General features: G+C 53.5%; 1 protein-coding gene across 1 annotated transcript in view; it reads left to right on the top strand.

Annotated features, from left to right (window-relative positions):
- Positions 1-6: 6 nt before the first annotated feature.
- ZBTB16 (zinc finger and BTB domain containing 16) overlaps positions 7-21,109 on the top strand; it is a 176,538-nt gene continuing 155,435 nt past the window's right edge. The window contains exons 1-2 of the mRNA XM_034665624.1: positions 7-283; positions 3,290-4,647. Of these exons, the coding sequence (XP_034521515.1) occupies positions 3,380-4,647 (1,268 nt within the window). The 5' untranslated portion in view covers positions 7-283; positions 3,290-3,379. The remainder of the gene's footprint in view (positions 284-3,289; positions 4,648-21,109) is intronic.

Raw genomic sequence — 21,109 nt, forward strand, 5'->3', positions numbered from 1 at the left:
TCGGCCGCCAGCACTAAAGATGGAGAGGCGCCGGGGCCTCGCAGGGGAGGGGGCTCGGCGTTGACGTGGGACGCGGCGGAGGCGCCGCAGCCGGTGGTGATTTGCTAACCTCGCAGCAGAGAGGAGTTGAGGGCGATGAGAGCGGGTACTGCGAACTGCCGGGCGATGCCGCCGCTGCCGCCGTGATACCGAGAGCAACAGTTCCCAGCAACACCCCTCCCCGACACAGGCACACACCCCCAAGAGGCACGCACACCCACCCCCAGCGCCCGGCTTGGCAGCGGTGAGTGAGGGGCCGGGGAGGGGCGCACCGCTCAGCCGTAGGCGCGCGCCAGGGCGCCGCGGGGCTGGAGAGGTCCGAGGGGCGCGCTCCCTTCGGCCACTCGGCCGCCGGGCTTGTGCCTTATTTTATTCCGTTTGTTCCCTTCCTGCTGCGGCAGCCGTCGCCACCGCCGGTTGGGGGTCGGCTAGAAGGGGAGCCCCGGCTGTCAGCTTGGGCGCAGCTGCCTCCCCAACCCTTCCGCTCCAGGGCACGGTCGGGGTGAGAGGTGGGGGGCAGAGCGGTCTGCGGAGGCTGAAGGCGCGAGCGGAGGGTCGGGGAACCAGAGGCTTTATACCACCAGGGGCCAGCGGAGGAGCCGGGAGCCGGTGGGTCCTCATATGTATGCGGACCGGTGCGCGGGCGCGATAGGGTTGTGGTTTATTTGTGTTTATTCGCGGGCCGGCTGGGAAGCTGGAATCGGAGGATCCGAGGAGTGGATCTGGGGGCGGAGGGGAGCAGGACTCGGATTCACTTGGGTTTGCTTTCTCTTTGAAAAACGTGGTGGGCTCTTTTTTTCCTGATTGGACTTGACCCCCCACCCGTTTTTTTGGGGGGGGAGGGGCGGCCGTAGGGGAGCTCCGGAGGGTCTCCCGGGCTCCGGGCCCTCCTCGGCTCTCGGCGGGACCGGCCGTGGCGCCGGAGCTCGCTGTGCGCTCCGGGCCGCGCTCGGTGGGTGCCTCGGCTCTGCACCTGATGCATTCGGGATGCGTTTCCCAACCTGGCGCACCGGCAGCTCGCTCGCACAGCCCCCCTCGAACGCTCCCGCACGCGCTCGAAATGCGCACTATCTCGCTGGCCCCTCGGACCCAGCGGAACGCACAGACGCTCTGTGCCGCGATTCACTGCCCCGCTCCCTGGGACGCTCACAACGTGCCCGGGCCGGGCACCCTGCCCGTCGCTGCCGGGGGTCACGGCCCTGGGTCGGAGAGGGAGGGCCGGCCTCTCCCTTCTCGCCTTTCCTTCCACAGCTCGCTGTCGGGCTTTTGTGCTTCCCCTTCGCCGCGGGGCGGGTCCGCCTCCTCGCGCTCTCGCCTAGGCGTCCAGCCTGTCCGGACTCTGCCTTTCGTCCGGGTCCCTTTCGCTTTCCCTCTTCTCTAACCCGGCTCCTTTTCTCTCTGCCCTTTGCCTCCCCGGGAAAAGTTGCTTCCCCAAGTTTGCTGAAGTCGCTTCCAAGTCTCCGTGGGGGTGGCTGGGACGGGGGCGTGTGAGAGCAAGATCGATCCCCCGAGCTGCCGCGGGTTAGCGCCGGCGTTCCTCCGCGCCGCCGGGCTGGGCGCTGCCGCCGGCGCCCACCGGATTCCAGGGCGCCGAGCCATGGGTGGGGTTCGGGTGACCGAGAGCACCCTGATTTCCCGTAGGACCCAGGGCGCTTGCTTTTGGGAAGGAATTCGGGTGGCCCAGCTTCCATTCTCTCGATGGCCCCTCCTAGTTCTCCAAAGCCCCTGGGTCTAAGGAAAGCGCACGCATGGTGGCAAGGCGCGGATGAGTGGCAGTTCCACTTTTGACGGCCTTAGTCCCCACCCCGGGGTGGGCAGCAAAAGTGTCTTGACTAGCTGTTCTGTTAACCCTTTTTACGTGGGATCTGTGGTTCTGGAGCCAATAGGGCTCGTTTTGGGGGCGGAGGCAAGCAGTGTTTGGAGAGCCAGGGAGAGCCTGTGTTCTGCTGTGCTTCCAGTTCATTTCACTGCAGTGTTGGCCACAGCAAGGCAGAGGCTGGGGGCCACCTGGATCTGGGTGATATCTTCCTAACACATCAAACGGATTCGGGAGCCCCAGAGCCCAGTTATTGATCCCAAACAGCGCTTGGGGAGAGGCCTTTGTCTCCCAGCCTGTTCTCTTTTCATACTAGTTTTAACACAGGGTAGATGCTGGTGCCACTCTCGCTTCTGGTGTCTCCAGGCATGTCCAGCACCAGCTGCTGCTCCTGGGCACAGGACTTCGGAGCCTGCTGCACGTGCTTGGAATTCATGTACTTAGCGTGTGCACTGCTGGCTATAGGGGTGCATGTTTCCTATGATCACTTTCTGGGTCTTTCATAACCTGCTCTCCTACATCTTATAGATCCTCTTGCCCACTGGGCACTTGTGGGCCGGCGGTAGGTGTGGCATCTCATAGAAGTATGTGCACACGTGTTAAGTCTCCCTCTGTGGCTGCTGCATGCACGCACACACATGCCCATGCACACACAGTCTAAATTTCGGATTGCATGTGCAGTAGCTCTGAGGCACCTAGGGGTGGAAGTAAGCCAAACTAGTGTGAGGATTATGTGTGTGTGTTCCTGTTGGTGCCTAAGGGGGGGGTCAGGGTGTGGGCGGGGGTCAGTCCCTTGCAGCCCTGAGAAGAGGGGAAGGGCAGAAGCCTGGAAGGTACTGGCTAGTGGTAGGACGGGCCAGAGGAGGAGAGCCTTGCTCGTAGATTTCTGTGGACCAGGACTAGGCTGCGAGGCCCAGGTAGGCTTGCCTGTGCTCCTCCCGCAGCTGCAGTGACGCAGGATGCAGAAAAACTTTGTTTAGAAGATGAGGTTTACTGCACAGGGCGTTGAGAGTGAGATCCAGGGCTTTAATTGACTAAAGGAAGTGGTTAAACTCTTATTTGAAGTGCGGGCCGACACTTCCTCGTAACGCGTGTTGGCCTTGTTGCGTGTATGGGAGCCCCCACTCTCAGACTTCAAGAAAGCCCAGCACTCACAAGGCTTCACTGTAATTCCCATTTCGCTCATCTAACAGACATCACAGAGCAGTGAATGAAGCATGTCGTGTGGCAGAATCTTCTCTTTACTTTCTTTCTATCTGGGCTCCCAGAGGTAGAAGTGGAGAGTTCTAGGGAACCCCCCCCCCTTAAAATCACCAACACTGTCTCACTGGGAGGTTCTGGGGGTGCTGTGTTGTTTGACTCCTTACTTTTAGGAACATTGATCTATCTTTTGTCCTCTCCTCTCTTTTCCTGCCCCTCCCTGATCTCCTGTAGTCCTCTCAGTTGGCCCAGGACACCCACCCAGCCCCGCCACGCAGAGCCAGGAAGGAAAGAGAGCCTCATGCCTAAGCCGAGGGGAGCACCATGGATCTGACAAAGATGGGCATGATCCAGCTGCAGAACCCCAGCCACCCCACGGGGCTCCTGTGCAAGGCCAACCAGATGCGGCTGGCCGGGACGCTGTGCGATGTGGTCATCATGGTGGACAGCCAGGAGTTCCATGCCCACCGGACCGTGCTGGCCTGCACCAGCAAGATGTTTGAGATCCTCTTCCACCGCAACAGCCAGCACTATACTCTGGACTTCCTCTCGCCAAAGACCTTCCAGCAGATTCTGGAGTATGCATACACGGCCACGCTGCAAGCCAAGGCGGAGGACCTGGATGACCTGCTCTATGCAGCTGAGATCTTAGAGATAGAGTACCTGGAGGAGCAGTGCCTGAAGATCCTGGAGACCATCCAGGCCTCAGATGACAACGACACGGAGGCCACCATGGCAGATGGCGCGGCCGAGGAGGAAGAGGACCGCAAAGCTCGGTGCCTCAAGAACATCTTCATCTCGAAGCATTCCAGCGAGGAGAGTGGGTATACCAGTGTGGCTGCACAGAGCCTCCCTGGACCCATGGTGGACCAGAGCCCTTCCGTCTCCACCTCATTCGGTCACTCGGCCATGAGTCCCACCAAGGCTGCGGTGGACAGTTTGATGACCATAGGACAGTCTCTCCTCCAGGGAACTCTTCAGCCTCCTGCGGGGCCTGAGGAGCCCACTCTGGCTGGAGGCGGGAGGCACGCTGGGGTGGCGGAGGTGAAGACGGAGATGATGCAGGTGGACGAGGTGCCCAGCCAGGACAGCCCTGGGGCCACCGAGTCCAGCATGGCAGGCGCTGTGGGGGACAAAGTTGAGGAGAGGGGCAAAGAGGGGCCCGGGACCCCGACTCGGAGCAGCGTCATCACTAGTGCTCGGGAGCTGCATTACGGGCGTGAGGAGAGCGCGGAGCAGCTGCCGCCTCCAGCCGAGGCTGGCCAGGGCCCCCCGGGCCGACCCGAGCACCCTGCGCCCCCAGCTGAGAAACACCTGGGCATCTACTCTGTGTTGCCCAACCACAAGGCTGACGCCGTGTTGAGCATGCCATCTTCTGTGACTTCGGGCCTCCACGTGCAGCCTGCCCTGGCCGTGTCCATGGACTTCAGCACCTATGGGGGGCTGCTGCCCCAGGGCTTCATCCAGAGGGAGCTGTTCAACAAGCTGGGGGAGCTGGCTGTGGGCATGAAGTCCGAGAGCCGGACCATCGGGGAGCAGTGCAGCGTGTGTGGGGTGGAGCTTCCCGACAACGAGGCCGTGGAGCAGCACAGGTAGGGCCCACTTGGGTCCCGTACCCCGCACCCTGCACCCCAGCCCTGGCCCTCTGGCTCGGACACCCTGCCTTCATACCCAGCTACCCCCGTGCCATGGGGCCTGTCTCCCCTGTTTTCCCTGCTCTTTGTAAAGAAACCCCCACTTTTTCTAAGTCCTGGGTGGGTTGGGGGACATACCCTTCATATGTGGCAAGAGGGCCTGGGGTCTTTCCTGAGCATTGGGGAACTCACGGGCCCAGCTTCTAACCAGGCTCTTCTCTCTTTTTTTGCTTTTGGGCTCCCATTTGGTTTTCTGCTGTTGGGTCTGGTCGCCTTTACCTGGAGTGACTGGGAGGGAGAAGAGGAAGTGGGATTGGGAAGAGGGTCTCCCATGGCCTGGCCGTGGCCATGTGGCCGGGTTTCAGGGACACAGGTGCCCAGGTCCCTGGGGAGTGCTCCCCCCCAAGGCAGGCGGTGTGCAGCTCCGGAGCAAGGCAGGGGCTGGTGCTGCTTCAGCCGTGGCCGTGTGAGCAGCTGCGGGTTCCACGCGTCATTCCTGGTGAACGTTGATCACCAGGAATGTTGCTTCCTCCCCCTCCTCGTTCTCTGCCCCTGCGAACACATTTAGAGGGAGTTGATTTACATTCAAGGGGGAAGACGGGTATGAGAGTCTGGATTTTGCAGTCTGCAGTCTTATTCTTAACCCATCCTATTCACGTTGAATTAAATGCGACTAGGGGCCAGCACTGCTCCCCTCTGGCTTCTGTTTCTCTGTGACACGACCATTCACTGAGCTTCTATGGCAGGCCTGGTTCAATTCTAAGTGCTTTACACGGAGTCATATTTTTGTTACAACAGTCCTCTGGGGTTGGGTGTTCTTCTTTCATGTAGGAAGATGCTAAGACCCTTTCCTGGGGTCACATAGATAGTAAGAGACCGGGTTGGATTCAAATTCAGGTCTTAGCCTCCTTGCACTTTGCCACCTCTTGGAGTTGCTTAGTGCCGAAGAGGATCATGTCTACACAACAGAGGATTTTGAGAATCGTTCCCCTAAGGGGCATGAATACGGACAGAATCAGTGGTGGGTTTAGCTTTTACTTGGATCTGTTGTAATGATGTGTCATTTTACCCTCTGGTCTGTGGGTCAGGTGAACGGTGTCAGCAAGGCCGCTTTCGCTGTCATCCACGATAATGTTTCCTGCACACCCTCTCGCCGGCCGTTTTGCCAATCTTGGGTGCATTCTGCTCTTAGCAGCCCTCTTCCTCCACCTGCTCCTCTGTTGCTGGTTCAGGTACCGGAGAGGGGGTGAGTGAGAGGGTGTGGGGGCCGGAGAGGCACCTGGAGGTCGGCTGATCACCTCAAACCCAGCCGGAATCTGCTCCGGCACTGTCTGATCAGTAGCTCTGAGGCTGACTTTGTGGAAAGTGCCACTGAGCTAAATGCAGCCGAATTTTTCCAGCGGGTGCGAAAAATAACCACCAGCAAGGTGTGTCTTCTTGATGCTTGTGCCACTCGGAAATAGACCGAGGATGTGTTTGTTTTTGCTCAGACTTTCCTAAAGAGGAAACCCCCCTCCCCAAACTTGACCGGAGAGATCTACCATCTGCTCCGGATGTGAATTCTTTCAGATATGTGCCCTGAGAAATGGCCTATGGTGGAAAGTAATTTTATTTCTGGCTCTCCTCCAGTCCCGGTTGCTTCTGTACCTGGGTGGGCTCCAGAAGATACCACCCTCCCAGGAGGTCCAGGCTCCCATTCTGTGGGACCCTCTGTCGTCTGGGGAGAGGCGGAGGCCTGGCTGTGTTACATTCACTGGAGATGGGCCATGCAGCTAGCCACATCTCCCTGTGGGAGCTTGGGATCCTCACGTAATCTTTCTGAGCTTTGTTTTACTCTTTTTAAAATGGAGATGGGGTGCCTGGGTGGTTCGGTGGGTTAAGCGTCTGATTCTTGATCTCAGGGTCATGAGTTCAAGCCCTGTGTGGGGCTCCACGCTGGGTACGGAGCCTACTTAAAAAATTTTTTTAAATGGAGATGGTCTGTTGAGCGTTGTGTTGAATTGATGAAGTAACATCTAGAAATCCCTAGGGCAGTGAGCGAGTGACACATTGTAAGCATGCAGGTGATGATGGACCCTTTGGTCCCCCATTCTGCTTGGGTCTCAGCATGGCCTCCCTTGACTCTGAATTCTACAGTGTGGCATCCACAGTGCTGCCTTACCCCCGGAGCCGTGCTGGCCGTGAGGCGGTGCGGAGAATGTCCCTGTCCCTGTACGCTCATTACAGGGAGGTACTGGTCCAGGGATCCTCGGCTGTGGGCTGCTAACATGGCAAATGTGCTTTGGACTGAGGGTGGGAAGTAAGCTGTTGCAGCCCAAGAAACCAGAGCCTAGGGCAGCGCCGTGGGCGGAAAGCTGTGGGGACTGGAGAAATCAAGGAAGGGAGAAGATGTTAGTGCGGCTGCCCCCTGGCTCCTGGTCAGATGCACTTTGGGGGAGGCTTTTTCCCTCTCCCTCAAAACTCCTAATTCCGGTTCTTCTCTGTACCTCCCCGCACATCCCAACCACTAGCACAAACAAGAGGGCAAGACCAAACAATCAGGGGGAGATGTTGGCGTCAGGATGTTGTGCAGCTGGCTGTAACACAGCAGCGACAAATGTGAGAAGACAACAAGCTACAGGTTTCGTTTTATTTTACTTTGAAGCCACAGACTAAATCGTTGCTGAAGGTTAAGTACCCAGTCGTTCTTGTTGCCCGGATCCTTGGGGAACAGAAGGGCATGGAGAGGGGGGATGGGGAGAGGCCTGGGAGGCGGCATAGGTGGGAGAGTTCGGCCTGAGTCCCATCACTAGGTTGCCTCGTCCCAGGCTGGTGCGAGAGAGCCCAAGTCGCAGACAGAATAGAACAGCCAGGCAGTGCTCCCCGCGGTGCTCGGCGGGAACGTACAGGCAGCATCCCCTGTAGCTGGACCCATGGAAAGACAAGACAGAGGCTCCTGGGGTAAATTAAATGGGGCTCCCTTACCTGAAGGATCCAGAAGGTCCGCAGACCCGAAAGACCAGCAGCGTTCCCCAGGCAGGTGCGGGAGCCCGCTCTGGACGCCACAGCCTTCTTCAGGTGCTTCCAGTGTGGGGGACAGTATCTGAGGGAGGGAGGGTCACAGCAGGCTTCTGGAGGGTTGGACTCTCCTTCTCTAGGTTCACCTCTCTCTGTCTCTCTCTGTCTCTGCAAGACTGGAGCTTTTCTGCACATAGGCGTATCTGGATCTGACAAGCTAGGGATGAGCTGGGGGCCCGCTTCCCTGAGCCCGGGGCGCCTTCCCCTTCTCAGAGTCATACACACAGGTTGTCGAGATGACAGCGGACGGTGTGGTTGGTTCAGCTGTGAGCACAGTCCTCGTTTCTAGCCCTCAGTCTCCCCAGGCTCGCACAGCCCCATCTGAAGACGGTTCGGAATTGAGTGGTGTGGAACCTGTGCTGAGTCTGCTCCCCCCGGGGGCCTCTGGATCTTCTCCAGCAGACCCGTAGCCTGGTGACAGCATGTATCCCGTGCACACACAGTAGGAGCTCTTGCCTGGTTCTTGAAGGGATGCTAGGGAAACACAAGGAATGATCTCAGCCAGCTGTCCGGACCCACGTGTGCAGCCCTTCCCAGAGGCTTCTTGGGGCCAGCTCTATGGTGCACGAGCCACATAGTTGAGATGGCAGATTTCTGCCTGGCTTTTGGCCTTGGTCTCTCTCAGGTGGCTGCTGCTCCCTTTTCAGTGGCTGACCACGTAGAAGGCCGGCAGCTGTTGACCTTGGTTTTGGCCACTTTGGGGAGCTTAGCAGTTGCCCTTACTCTTGATCGCCTTTCATCGTTGTGCCGGCTTTAGGCTCCTCTGAGGTCAAACCCAGCTCTGCGGGGAGAGTGTGCTGTGTAGTCATGACAGCAACAGCAGTAATATTAACAGTGCCTTTGATCAGTGGTCGCGCTTTCTTCTTTGCTGAGCACTTTTCATGACTTTCTCTGTCTCTCCACCCCACAGGCTCCCCAAGCAGGTCCAGGTCCATCATGCCCTACCCGTAAATATGAAGTCTGAGAAGCTCTGAAAGCTAAAAGGTTTTGTGCGACTCATTTAGTGGCAAAACCTGATCTGAACTGATGGGAGGCTATATTTATCCCGCCTATTTTGAATATTCATATGTTTTGCTACAAAAATATTAATGTGTTTGATTACAGAGTGCTTCCCTAGACTCCTCCAGGACTGGCAGACACTTGTGGGCCCCCTTGTACCTTTCTAGAATCCGAACAGTTTGGATTTCTGAAGTACCCAACGGTTTTGGATCCAGGATCATGGACCATTTTCAGCCCCACCTTGCAGACAAGGAAAAGGAGCTTTGGAGCCAGTGAGTGACTTGCCCAAGGTCACATAGCTATAAATGGAGAGGGTCAGGAGCCCAGCTCCCCTTCTGCTGCCCAGTCTTGCGTGCGCTGTGCCAGGCCATATAAGCACATGGACACGGCCATTCTGGGGCTGATCCATCTGACCTAGTCTTTGGGTGCCAACACCATCCCTCCATTACCACCATCAGAGGCCACAGCCGTCTTCCTTGACGTCAATCCTAAAGGTCAGGTGGAGCCCGACTTCTCTGAGGAGCTATTTGTGGCTGTTCTGTCATTCACAGATTTGCCCAAATCCTTTCTGAATCCACTTCTATTTCCAGGAAGTGTCCTTTTGGGGGTGATGAATGACTTACGTTTATTACCTCCCGGACTCCTGGAAATCTGGCCTTTGGAGAGCTTGTTAGTTGTGAAGTTGGGAAGATGGCAGGAGGCTCTGTGGTGTTTGCTGTGCCCAGCTGGGGTGGAGGCCGGGCCTCTAGACTCTGCTGTGTGGTTTTTAGCTCCGTGACCACTGTTGGGCTCTTTTTCCTTCAGAGCTTAATTCCTTCCTTTGTAAAACAAGGATGAGCTGTTTCTCGAATGTTGAGCTCTTTAAGAAGTTCCCTTAACCCCTTGTGCACTCACTTACATCTTCGCGAGGTCCTTTTGGCTAATTACATTTTGCTGTCTTGGATTGGCAGTCAGCCAGCTAAAATAGGGGGTCCCTCTGATTTGTTCCTGTCTGCTCTGACTTCATTTTTTAATACTTACAGAGTCAGCTGGGCTCTAGACTGAACTCTGGGACATTTCGAAGATGATTTCTCTTATTTTCTTTCCAGTGGAGGGAAGTGGCCCGTTCTTTCATCTCAGTGAGAAAAGTCCCATTTTAATTTGCTGTCACTATTGGATGGAGCTGCTAATTGCTGGAGGGAGAGAGGAAGGAAGAACGCGTCAGCTCAGCGACACATTCGCCTCCTGCTTGTTCTAGGAACTCTATTTATGAATCTTTAAAATAGTGATTATCTTAAACTGTTAAAATCAAACTCCATTCACAACTCTTTCATTTCGTGCTAATTCAGGGGAAAAACATTTCCAATCACTTTAATTTTTTTTAAATTAATGACTTTAAAACAAGTCCAGCTGAGAGACATAAGAATCTTGCTAAATGAACACAGGCGTGCCTCAGTGTGCCCCTTGGAGGGTTCCTGCAGTTTCCCCAGTAACAGAAGGTTTTCTTAAAGGTTCTGTTTCGGTGGCCTTATGTGGAAGCCCTGACTCGATGGCAGTTATTTTGGTAGAAAGAAAAATTCACCGTGGCATCCTCACTGCCCCACCTCTGATGTTTTCCACGTAGTAAATGTGCATTTTGAGCAAGTTAGATGATCTGGGCAAGAATCCTGATTTTACCACTTACCAGCTGTGTGACTGTGGTTGTGTTTCTTAACCTCTCTGTGCCTGTTTTTTCCTTGGTAAAATGGGCATAATAGCAGTACCTACTCACCGGGTTGTTCCAAGGATTAATTAGCAAATGTTTGTCAGGTGCAAGGAATGGTGGAACAGAGCAAATGCCCCGTGTGTGTTCGCTGTTGTATTTTTATGGCTCTTGTTGTGAAATGGAGCACTGGTGGTGCAGGGTAAGAAATGCGTTCCTGTTGGTCCGGGCCCTGCTTTCCTCCAGAGGCCTTAGTTCATACGACAGCGTAGGGGACCAATACACCCTGAGCACCTGCAGTCCCCCCCCCCAGAAGCTGATCTCTTGTACCCTGGTGGCCAGGGTACTCTTTGTCCCATTGACCCGCGGCCTGATGAGTCATTCCAGTTCTCATTTAAATTTAGCTGGGCAGCGCTCCACCGTCATCAGTTCCAAATGCCGAGCAGGCTCACGCAGTGTCCAATAGCCCGTGCCTGTGTCCAATAGCCCATGCCTGTGGCCAGGCGAGCAAATCACTGTGGTCGACGCAGAGGTGAGGAGCGCAGCCCCAGCTTATGGAGGGAAGTCTGGGCTTTAGGCAGGTGGGCATTCCAGAGCTCCTTCCCTGTCCTGTCGTCCCCCCCACCACCCAATGCGAGATGCTGCAAACAGTGGTGGATTTGCAAAAGTGTTTTCAGCGCTTGGTACATGATGGGTTCTGTGCTAAGTGCATTCAGAGTCAGACTGTCCTCACACGCTCTGGCCACCCTGTAAGGGGAATACTAGTTGCAAATTCCCGGATGTGCAGAGTGAAGCATGAGAGGTTAACACACTTGTCCACGCTAAGACTGTTGGGGGGGGTGCGAGGGTTCATGCTCAGGTCTTTGGGCCCCATGTTCACTGTGTTTCCCATAATGCCCTGTTTGGACCTTCGGGCCTGGATGGAATCAGAAGGGAAGGGAGCATACAGGAAGGACCAGTTCCGTGTTTCCTGCAGCCGGTGGCCAGGAGGCTCATCGCTTGGTTCCCTCTGGCCTCCTGGTCTCCTCAGATGGCTCGAGAGGAGGAAAGTAGGGAGGGGGCTGCTTATTTCAGAGGGTTCAAGTCTTTGGGGGTCAGGGCAACAGAAGTCCCGGGGGCACTGCATCATACCGCATCATCTCTTATCAACACAGAGAGACCAGCTTCTAGCGATAGGGGCCTTTTATGCTGACTCAAAAAAGAAAAAAAGAAGAGAGAGAGAAAAAGAAACCCACTTACAAAAATAAAAATCCCTTGCTGTTAATTTCATGCCAGCATAATCAGAAATCCCCCTTTCTACTGTCTCCCCTTAAAAGCCCCGGTGTCCTCATTATGCTGGCTCAGTCTGGAAAAACCATGGTTGGGTTTTGCCGACGTGAGGCTTATCCCTGCAGCTGCAAGGGAGGGATCCAGTACTTTACTGTCAGGATGGAAACTTCGGCTGAAAACTCTCCCAAACCTGCTCCAAGTTCCCAGCTCACTTTCGACTCTGTCCTCCAGCCCCGATTTCCTTCAGCAGGAACGGACTGTGTTCAGCTTTGCAGTAGGAAGAAGCCGAGTTAGCACGGAGAACTTCCTGCAACAGCGGGGGCGTCGCTGGCAAAGTTATTAGGAGACTCAGCCACAGAATTTATGATGAAGAGGAGAAACTGTGGGCCAGTTGGACGTGGTTTTTGGCATTCTCCCCTCTTTGGGGCCATTTCTATTTATGCCTCTTAAAAATTTATTTATCTATTTAAGTCATCTCTGCACCCAACATGGGGCTTGAAGTCATGACCCCAAGATCAAGAGTCGCACGCTCTTCTGAGTGAGCCAGCCAGGAGCCCCTTTGGGCCATTTGGATTCCCCAGAAATGTTAAGTAAGGACTTGGACATGGACACAAACCACCACCACCAGGTGTGTCAGGAGCAAGACAGACAGACCGCCAGACTGTTGTCTTTGTAGGGGGCGAAGTGTGCAGTGTGGGGGTGCAAAGACTGATGTCAGACAGATGTGGGTGCAAGTGCTGGTGCTACATTGTGAATCTGGGCAAATGCCTCCACCTGTCCTGCCTCTCCTGTGAAGGGAGCTTCACCCCTTACCTCTCCACGTGGTTTAAAAAAGTTAGATGAGGTAGCAGGTAATCTAAAGCTCACAGCAGGGATTCCCATGTGAGGCCGCCTCCTGGCTTCCTGCTTCTTTTGTGACCCCAGCCTGCGGAGGGGGCCGCTTGCTCGCCGAACCCCCTGCCACCCTCGCCCGGTGCTGGTCTCTAAGTGGATTAGCCGTGCGTTGTGATCTTAATGCCATTAGTCCTGTTGGCACAACCCTCCTTGCCATAGTGAGAAGCAGATGTGGCAGGCGGTAATGGCCCTCGGTGATCCGTCAGGCCTGGAGTGCTGGGGGAAACATTAGTAGTGTTAATTTGGGGGAGTCTTTTATGGTAGTTGGGGAAAATGCGGAGGGTTTGTTTGAAATGTATTTATTTAAGCCGGTGAGCAGGTTCGATGCTGTCGGGGTCCACCGTAGCTACCCCCCCTTTAAATAAGGCCCCTCCCCAGTGCCAGAGCCCCTGCCTGATTACTTCCAGAGTCCGGGGAGACAACTNCCAGAGTCGGAGAGACAACTTAGCAGGCTCTTGTTCCTTGCCGATGGACCTTATTAGTAGCACCTGGCATCATAACCCACTAATGGGAACCAGTGCTCTCCTCCTGCGTGGCCGGTGACAAGTAGCCCTGTCGGCCGGAGCTCGCCGTGCGAGGAAGTTCCTATTAGCTTTATGGTCAGGAGAACTTGTCCTGTTCAGGAAATGAATGTTGCCTCTAAAGGTCCGCGGCCCTGACCCTGGCGGCGTAACCTGTGCGGGCCACTCAGGATGCTTGGGATTTCAGCCCCTCTCTGGTTCTTGTCTAATGTAAAGAGGGAATCATTGTGGTATGTTGCAGCCTTGAACTTTTGATTTATTCAGTGAGGATGACTTAACCGTTTCTGTGCCTGGATGGCGGGGTGGTGCCAGAGCTGAGCGTGTGCCTAGATGTGTGTGTATGTGTCTGCGGGTGGGGGGAGGAGAGACCCCCACGTGCCAACAGGGGCTGTCTGTCCGGGGGAACGGTGGGTTTCAGGGATGATGATTTGCTGGGTGTTGCATTCCTGCAGTATCAGAAGTTTCTGGACTCCTTGGCAGCTGGGAACCTAGGTTTGAATTCAGCCTTGGCTCATAGAAGCTCCATGGCTCCGGCGAGATACGCAACTGCCCTCTTCCTCCTCTCTGGGAGGAAGTTCTAATGTGGATTTCACACTGCTGCTGTGATATTATCCATAGGAGGAGGCATTGGGAATAGAGAGCCCAGGGGCAGGCACGTGGCTTGGTCTGCAGCCCTCACTGAAAGGATATGTCTCTTTCTTTCTTTCTTTCTTTCTTTCTTTCTTTCTTTCTTTCTTTCTTTTTCTTTCTTTCTTTCTTTCTTTTCTTTCACGTGGCTTGGTCTGCAGCCCTCACTGAAAGGATATGTCTCTTTCTTTCTTTCTTTCTTTCTTTCTTTCTTTCTTTCTTTCTTTCTTTCTTTCTTTTCTTTGGCACGTGGCTTGGTCTGCAGCCCTCACTGAAAGGATATGTCTCTCTCTTTCTTTCTTTCTTTCTTTCTCTTTCTTTCTTTCTTTCTTTCTTTCTTTCTTTCTTTCTTTCTTTCTTCCATCGTAATATTATTCTAAGAAATTCTGAAAAGAATGGCCTAGCCCTTTTCCGTTTAACGTATCGAGACTTTCTTCCTCATCAGAGCCTTAGAATCAAAGAAAAGCTACTACTTAGTTGTCCCTCCTCCTCCTTCTGCCTGCGAGTAATGTTTGTAAATGTGATTTTTGTGGAGAAAAGCAGCGTTTGACCTCGTTCTGGGGGGGAAGCTTTGGCCTGTTTGAGAAGGATGTTTGTGAGCTGTCCGGCAAATGGGTGCTTACTTCTTGCCTTTGCCACTGTTGCTGCGTGAAAGGCCCCTGGTGACAAAGGAGCAAACTACACTCGAAGGCACAGCCCGAGGAGTCTGGTCCCCGAAGATGATGGGCCTGGGGTAGGGTGGGGCGGGGGGCCTTGGAGATGATGCCTCCTTCTGGAATTTTAAAACAAATCTGTCCATCTGTCTCTGGCATCACTGACAGCAGTTCAAGGAAAAATTTTTAAAAAGTTCTTATCCAGTTGGCAGGCTGGGTGCAGAGAGAAAGGACAGGAGTGGTCAGTGTGTCGAGGCAGCTGACCTGGAGTTTTGGAGGTGAGACAGTGGCCGGATTCCTCGTGCCCACAGGAGGCAAGTCCTCCCCTCCACCCTCTCCCTGAGAAACTGTGCCCGTCTCAAATGAACCGCGGCTCCTAACCCCTCTCGGAGCAGGTGAAAGCTGCTTCGAAGGCGTTCGTGGAGTAGGGATGGGAAGTGTTCAGTGCAGAAGTTGAATCGTGACAGTTGTCCCCTAAATGCTCTGCTAAATTAAGGATCTGCTAACATTTCTGAGTCTACCTCCCTACATACCCCCACCCCCGTCCCCTTGGCAGAAGGGATGAAGATGGGACCTAAAAACAATGTGAAGTGCTGCTAAATCGAGTGACTCTAAAAACATTTTTCTTCCCTTGACGTTGAGTGTGGAAACCAGGGCTGGGCTTGTAAAGCGCCACAGACGCATTTGGGGCCCGCGTGCCTGGCCCCTTTCCTCAATTTCTAGCACAAAGGTTTTTACTGCCACCTCTCCCCCTCCTTCCCCCCTTCATAATTATCCACTATTTTACTTTTTGTGTCCTGACAGCCACAAGAGTGGTTTTTGTTTTTTGAGCTGGGTAACTGCTAAATATTCCCCAGCAGCCAGATTCAATGGCTTGGGGGCTAGCGGGGATAGGCCAAACCTTGGCATCCCCTGTTGCAAAAGTGAAAAATATTTCTGTTTGCAGTTAATTTTAGTGCAAGCAGATCATGTTAACTGGATGTAATTGCTTCCAGATATGGCCGAGGGTTTTGTGTGTTGAGATGAAGGGTCTGGTAAGTGCTCACTTCCTGTGTAAATTAGGCTGTTCCATTCAGTCTTTCATGCTGGCCAGCCCTGGATTCTGTCATTCTCCCGTCCACCCACCCCCCCAAAGCCTGCAGCCTGGTGTGAGAAGCAGCTCGCTCTGTCCCTCTGAATGCAAGTCTTTTGTCACTTGGAGCCACTTACCTCTTGGTTCTTGATGTGAGTTTGCCCTTAAAACAATGAGAAAGGTTGGAAAGGATGCCACCTGGCCCTGCTTCTTGCCACACAGGGCCTCATCTGCAGAGCCCAGGCGGAGGGTTGTCTCCTGGTCATGTGGATTGTTTCTTGGAACCCAGAACTCCTGGTTTTCTGTGGATTTTTTTTTTGCTCCACCCTCTGACCCCACTCCCACCTTGGTGAATACCATTCTCTCCCTTTCTGAACTGAGCTCATTCTGATGGGTCTGAAATCCTAGAAAAGTGAAGTGTCTGTTGCGAGGAGGCGAAGGCCGTGGTCACAGAAAGGAGTTCTATTAGAAAGACAGGAAGCCACCAAGCAGGTCGGACCCCCCCACACACACCTGCCCCTCCCTGCAAGAAAGCGGGAGGAGAATCCATCCAGAGAACCTTCTCCAAGTTCCTGCGGTTTCCAGGGTTGGAACCTAAGAAAAGCCTCAAGATTCATGTTCTTCTAAATTCCGATTTTGTCCTGTGGCCAGTCCCACATTCTTAGTGCTATTTGCATAAGAGGTTGCTGTTTATCTTCCTGTATCAACCCCACTGATAACCCCTGTGGTCTGTTTAACAATATATGAGGAGTAGATTACTTGATAAATGCCAGTTTTCCCAATAGGCAAAGATAAAGTGTCGGGGTCAGGGTGAGGGGTGGTGTGTGAGGAAGGAGGGACCAGGTGGGGAGCCAGGACCCTCTTTCAGATCGGGATGGAGATGTGTGAAAGCACCTGATGGAAGACAGCTGCACGTATCACACGGTCTGTCAGCTTCCTGCCCTCACCTGCTTTCCTCCTTCATGTGGACGCGCAGAGTCTCTGAGAACATTCCATTGAGTGCGCTGCTGTTGTCTGTGTTAATGCAAGAGAGGAAAGGGTGTAGGTGATTTTTGCTTCTGTGGTTCACAGCCTTTCCTCCCTTAACCCTTTCTCAGTTCCACACGTTGTCGGCTGGTGAGTACTTTTTGCTCACTGACAGTGTAAATCTGAAATCTTTAATGGGTGGATTTTTCCCACCTGCCCTGCATTTGCTTCTTCAAACCAGGTGCTTGGTTGTGGAAGAGGCTAGGTGAAAAGCAAACTTCTGACCCCATCACCTAGTCAATAAGCTGTCTGAGAATCAAACAAGAGTTTGGACTGGCTGCTAAAGCTAGGAACCCAACTGATAGCTTTGTTTTGATGTCCTTGCAATGTTTGCAGATCGGGGAGGGGGTTGTTCAGAGCAGGGGGTGTCTGCTGGGACAGACATACCGGGAAGTTGAAAGGCCTAGCACAAAGTCCGAGAGGTGCTGAAGATAGTGAACCAGAGCCCAGGAATTGGGGGGCACGGGGTGGGGTTTTCTTACTTGAGGAAGAGGCTTTGCGGGAGGTGGTCAGAGGTGGTGTTTTCTCGGGACAGCGAGGAAGGATGGGAAGAGCAGAGGCTTTAGAGTGAGGTATCCTGGATGAGAACCGAGGCTCCAGAAGTTACTGTGTTCCTTGACCAAGTTAATTAGGCCCTCTGAGCCCCCATTTCCGTGTTCTGTAAAAAGTGAGACCACCACCTTTTAGGTGGTTATGTGGATAAAATGTGTCGAGTGCGCACAGTGGAGGTGCTCGGTAAATGGGCCCTGCTGTGCTGTGAACTGGGCCCTCGAAGCCCGCTGTTTTGGCCCAGGCGAGAAACTCTGGAAGGAACCAGTGAAATCTTTTGTTTTGCGCACTGTGGGATTGATGACGCTACTAACCCCGTGCTGGCAGCCTGCGGACCAAGTCATGGGTGAACCACGCCGGTGCGTGATGGATCGGAAGGTCTCCGTTCGGGAAGTGCACTTGCTCTCCTGAAGAAGCCTGCATACCTAATAAGTGATCACTTAAACCCGTGATGAGGCCCCAGACCCAAACACTTCAGAAATCTTCCTTGGGAACCCTTGCCAGGGTCTGTGCCACATCTCTTGCCTTGCCCTTTGGGAGGGTAGATTCGACTTTTGGAAATGGTCAAAATAATTTGATGACCGATCTGGTGAATATAGTCGGGTGATGACATTGGATGACTGTGTCTGATTCTGAAGGTAGATTCTGGAAAGAATGTGCCCAGCGTGCCTGTCAGCTCAGCCTCAGGGTGAATGCTGGCCTCACTTCTTAGGTGGGAGGTGAACGAGGCCAAGGGGCTAGTGATTTAGTGATTTCCAGCCGCCGCCACTGATCGCCTCGGCCCGGAGCAGATCCTCTTATTGCTGTGGTGTTTCTGCATTTGTGGTTAGACCTCCTGTGAGTTTGGGGTCCCAAGAGGCACTTCTCTGGTTAAGAAAATCTGCTACTACCAGGAGGTGTAGCTTGGGGTCAGAATGAATGTGTTGAGTTTTGACACTCTAAGGGAGGAGGCATGGAGGCCTGGAGGCCTGAGTTTGCACCGGACCTGTTTTCTTGGGAAGGTTCCAGAAGGTTAAAATAACTTGTGCAGTAAACCCCAGCCTGGCACCTGGCCCATCCTCAGCATGTAACAGTCCTATGTGCCCTGAATAACCGCGAGTGGAGGCACGTGTTTGCCCTTCCTGTCGTGAGGGCCACCGCTGGGCCCTCAGGAGAGCTCATGCTCACCCTGGGATTGTCTGTGGGACCCAGGTCTTTCGTGACCTGGCCGTGCAGAGGCCTGGGGTTTAGTCCCTCAGCCGCTCCCTCTCTCTCTGCATTATTTATAGTAAACCATATTAGAACAGAGTGTTAAAGAGGAAGGATGAGTCATCCCCATTGAAACCATTGACGACATAAATGAAAGCAAAATGCTTACTATGTGTTTTGCACAGTATTTAAGGCCAGGTTGTGCTAATTTGAACACTCCCAAACGGGATCTGTGAAAGTATACATATGTGGGAAAAAATTCAGGTTTAACTGGAAGTTATTTATTGACCATCCATTTCAGTATCTGCTTTCTCCTTTTATTTACTTCAGAACCATATTCAAATCATGGCTGTCATCCTTCCTAAGGAGGGCGAATGACTGGCTGAGTCACTCTCTATGGTTTCTTCTCTCTCTTTCTGAGGGTTGAGGAACAATGCAAAGGGGTGTCTGAGTGTCCCTGTCTTCGTCCTTCTTCTTGCCAGCTGTTGAGGAAGGTACTCTTAGCACTCCACCTGCCGTGCAGGTGTGGGTCCTCAAGGACACCAAGGATCATAGAATTATGTTAGAGCTGGAAGGGCTCACAGGATCATTTATGACAACATGCTCATTTAGGGTGGAATAAGCGGAGGTCCAGAGAGGCTCTGTGATTTGTCCAAGGCCATACAGCAAGCTAGTGGCAAAGCCAGGACTGGAAGCCATGTCTTTCATTCCCTGTCTCCTCTAATCCTTCCTTCATCACAGATTTGCCTACAGCTACACGGGTCTACTCCCTGTTTCCACCAAGGAGGAGGTAAGAGTAGGATCTGACTTGAGAGCAGTTTCAAATCTTTGGATATGAGCGGTGCTGGGTGGATTTTGGCCTGGTGACTTGTCTCTTACTCATTAACCTGTTTGCTGCTTAGCTGAGTAAATTAATACACAATGAGTTCTTCAGATTTATAGGTGATGTACTGTGTTAGGGTTTTTGTTTTTGTTTTTTTTTTTTAAGATCTTATTTGTGAGAGAAAGAGACCAAGCATAAGCAGGGGGAGTGGCAGAGAGAGAGGGAGAAGCAGACTCCCCACTGAGCAGGGAGCCCAACTTGGGGCTCGATCCCAGGAACCTGGGATCATGACCTGAGCTGAAGGCAGACGCTTGACTGACTGAGCCACCCAGGTGCCCCTGTGTTTGGGGTTTTAAGATACAAAGATTAATAAGATACGGGACTTCCCCTGGAGGAACTTATAATTTGAGCAGAGGAATTAAAATATTTTAAATGTGTATGTGTGTGTATGATAGAAAGTGGGAAGTGGAAAGATTATATAGATAACTAGAAAAAGCACAAGGAAATTTAGAGACGAAATGCCTTCCACCAGGAAGGATTCACTTACTGTGCTCTGGGCACTAGACTCAGCCCTGGGAATTCCATGCTGAGCAACCCCTGCGCTGTGGGCTTTCCTAATGGAGGAGAGCTCTTTAGCTGGCAGTCTTGTGAAAAGCTATGAAATTGCAATTGTGATAAGTGCTCGGATTCCTGATAAAGTAACTTCCTTCGGCTGGAAGGGGGGCGATTGGATTGGAATGGTAGGTTGGGGTCTGATGGAGGTGCTGTGAATGCCAGGCCAGGGAGGAGAGAAGGCAGCAGAGCACAGAGGAGTGGAGAGAGCACGGGCAGACCAGGGTGCAGATTGTCACGATACCATGCGCACACCATGTGATCTTGGCCGCATGCCTAAAATGCTGCGACCTGGGGTCTCCTTGTCCCTCCAGTGGGGCTGTTGTGTGGGACAGCGTGTGGGGTAGCCTGAGGATTTCAGATAATGCACTGAACACATCCTGCACAGTGCCTGGAATGGGGTAGTTGCTCAATGAAGGTAGCGGTTAGTTTTGCGACTTTATTCTGGGGCAGTTGGGAGCCTAGGAAGGCATTTGAGGAAGAGCGTGACATGGTATCGGCCACTGAGCCTGGATCCCGCTGCCCCGGCTCCTTGCCTGCCTTTCACAGCATGCCCAGAAGGGAGCTTGGAGAGTGATCCGCATGTCCTGCGTCTCGCACCTGGCACTCACCAAGATTTGATGAAATGACATGAAATGGACCCTTGCCACCTCTCCTCCGCCTTGGTTGGAGGGCCTGGGAGAGGGAGGTGGACCGAGGGGGGCCTTCAGCTGTCACAGTCAAAGGAAGTGACACCGTGAAGCTGGCCAGCCGGACTGTTATCCGTCTTTCTCTGACTCTCTTTTAATAGCAACCTGAATGTGTGAACTCCAACTAACCGTCCCGGACCCCTCTTGCGTCTCTGATAGCAAGCGGGGAGACGGCTATCTCCCTCGGGCCAGTCTCGGCTGTGGTTGTCGCACTACGCAATGTCTGCAAACTGACAGTGGCATGGGGGAGATAAGGGCTGGCGTTGTGTAATGAGGGGCATGGTCTGTTTGCCCGAGTGGCTCCTGGCCCCTGGTTAACTGCTAACCTCAACGGAGCGGTGGGCCCTTGCTTGGAAGGGCCGTTCCAGGGCCCCTCGCTGGTTCCACGGATGCCTTTTTGTGGTTGGATAAAGGAAGCTCATGTAGGCCGCCCACAGCGCAGACACGGGCTTGGGCTACGGGTGCTTGGTGGTTTTGTTTTTCTCTTTGTCTTTCTTAAAAAAGAGAAGCTGAAAGGGGGACAGTCTTGCTTGGCACCTACCCCGTAACCCAAAACAGCATGAAACAAACAGTTCCTAAACGTAAGTTAAAATTCACCAAGTGGTAGAGAGGCCCTCCTTCCTTGCTTGACACCCACTTGTCCCCAGAGGCCAGAGCTTAAAGAGATTGGTCTTGGGGACACTGGGTCTGGCCTGGAAGCTCCTGTCTTGGAACCTCGACCCCACACCAGCTTTCTTAATATTCCAGTCTGTGGCTGGGT

Source organism: Ailuropoda melanoleuca, chromosome 8, assembly GCF_002007445.2.
Source record: "Ailuropoda melanoleuca isolate Jingjing chromosome 8, ASM200744v2, whole genome shotgun sequence".
NCBI lineage: Eukaryota > Metazoa > Chordata > Mammalia > Carnivora > Ursidae > Ailuropoda > Ailuropoda melanoleuca.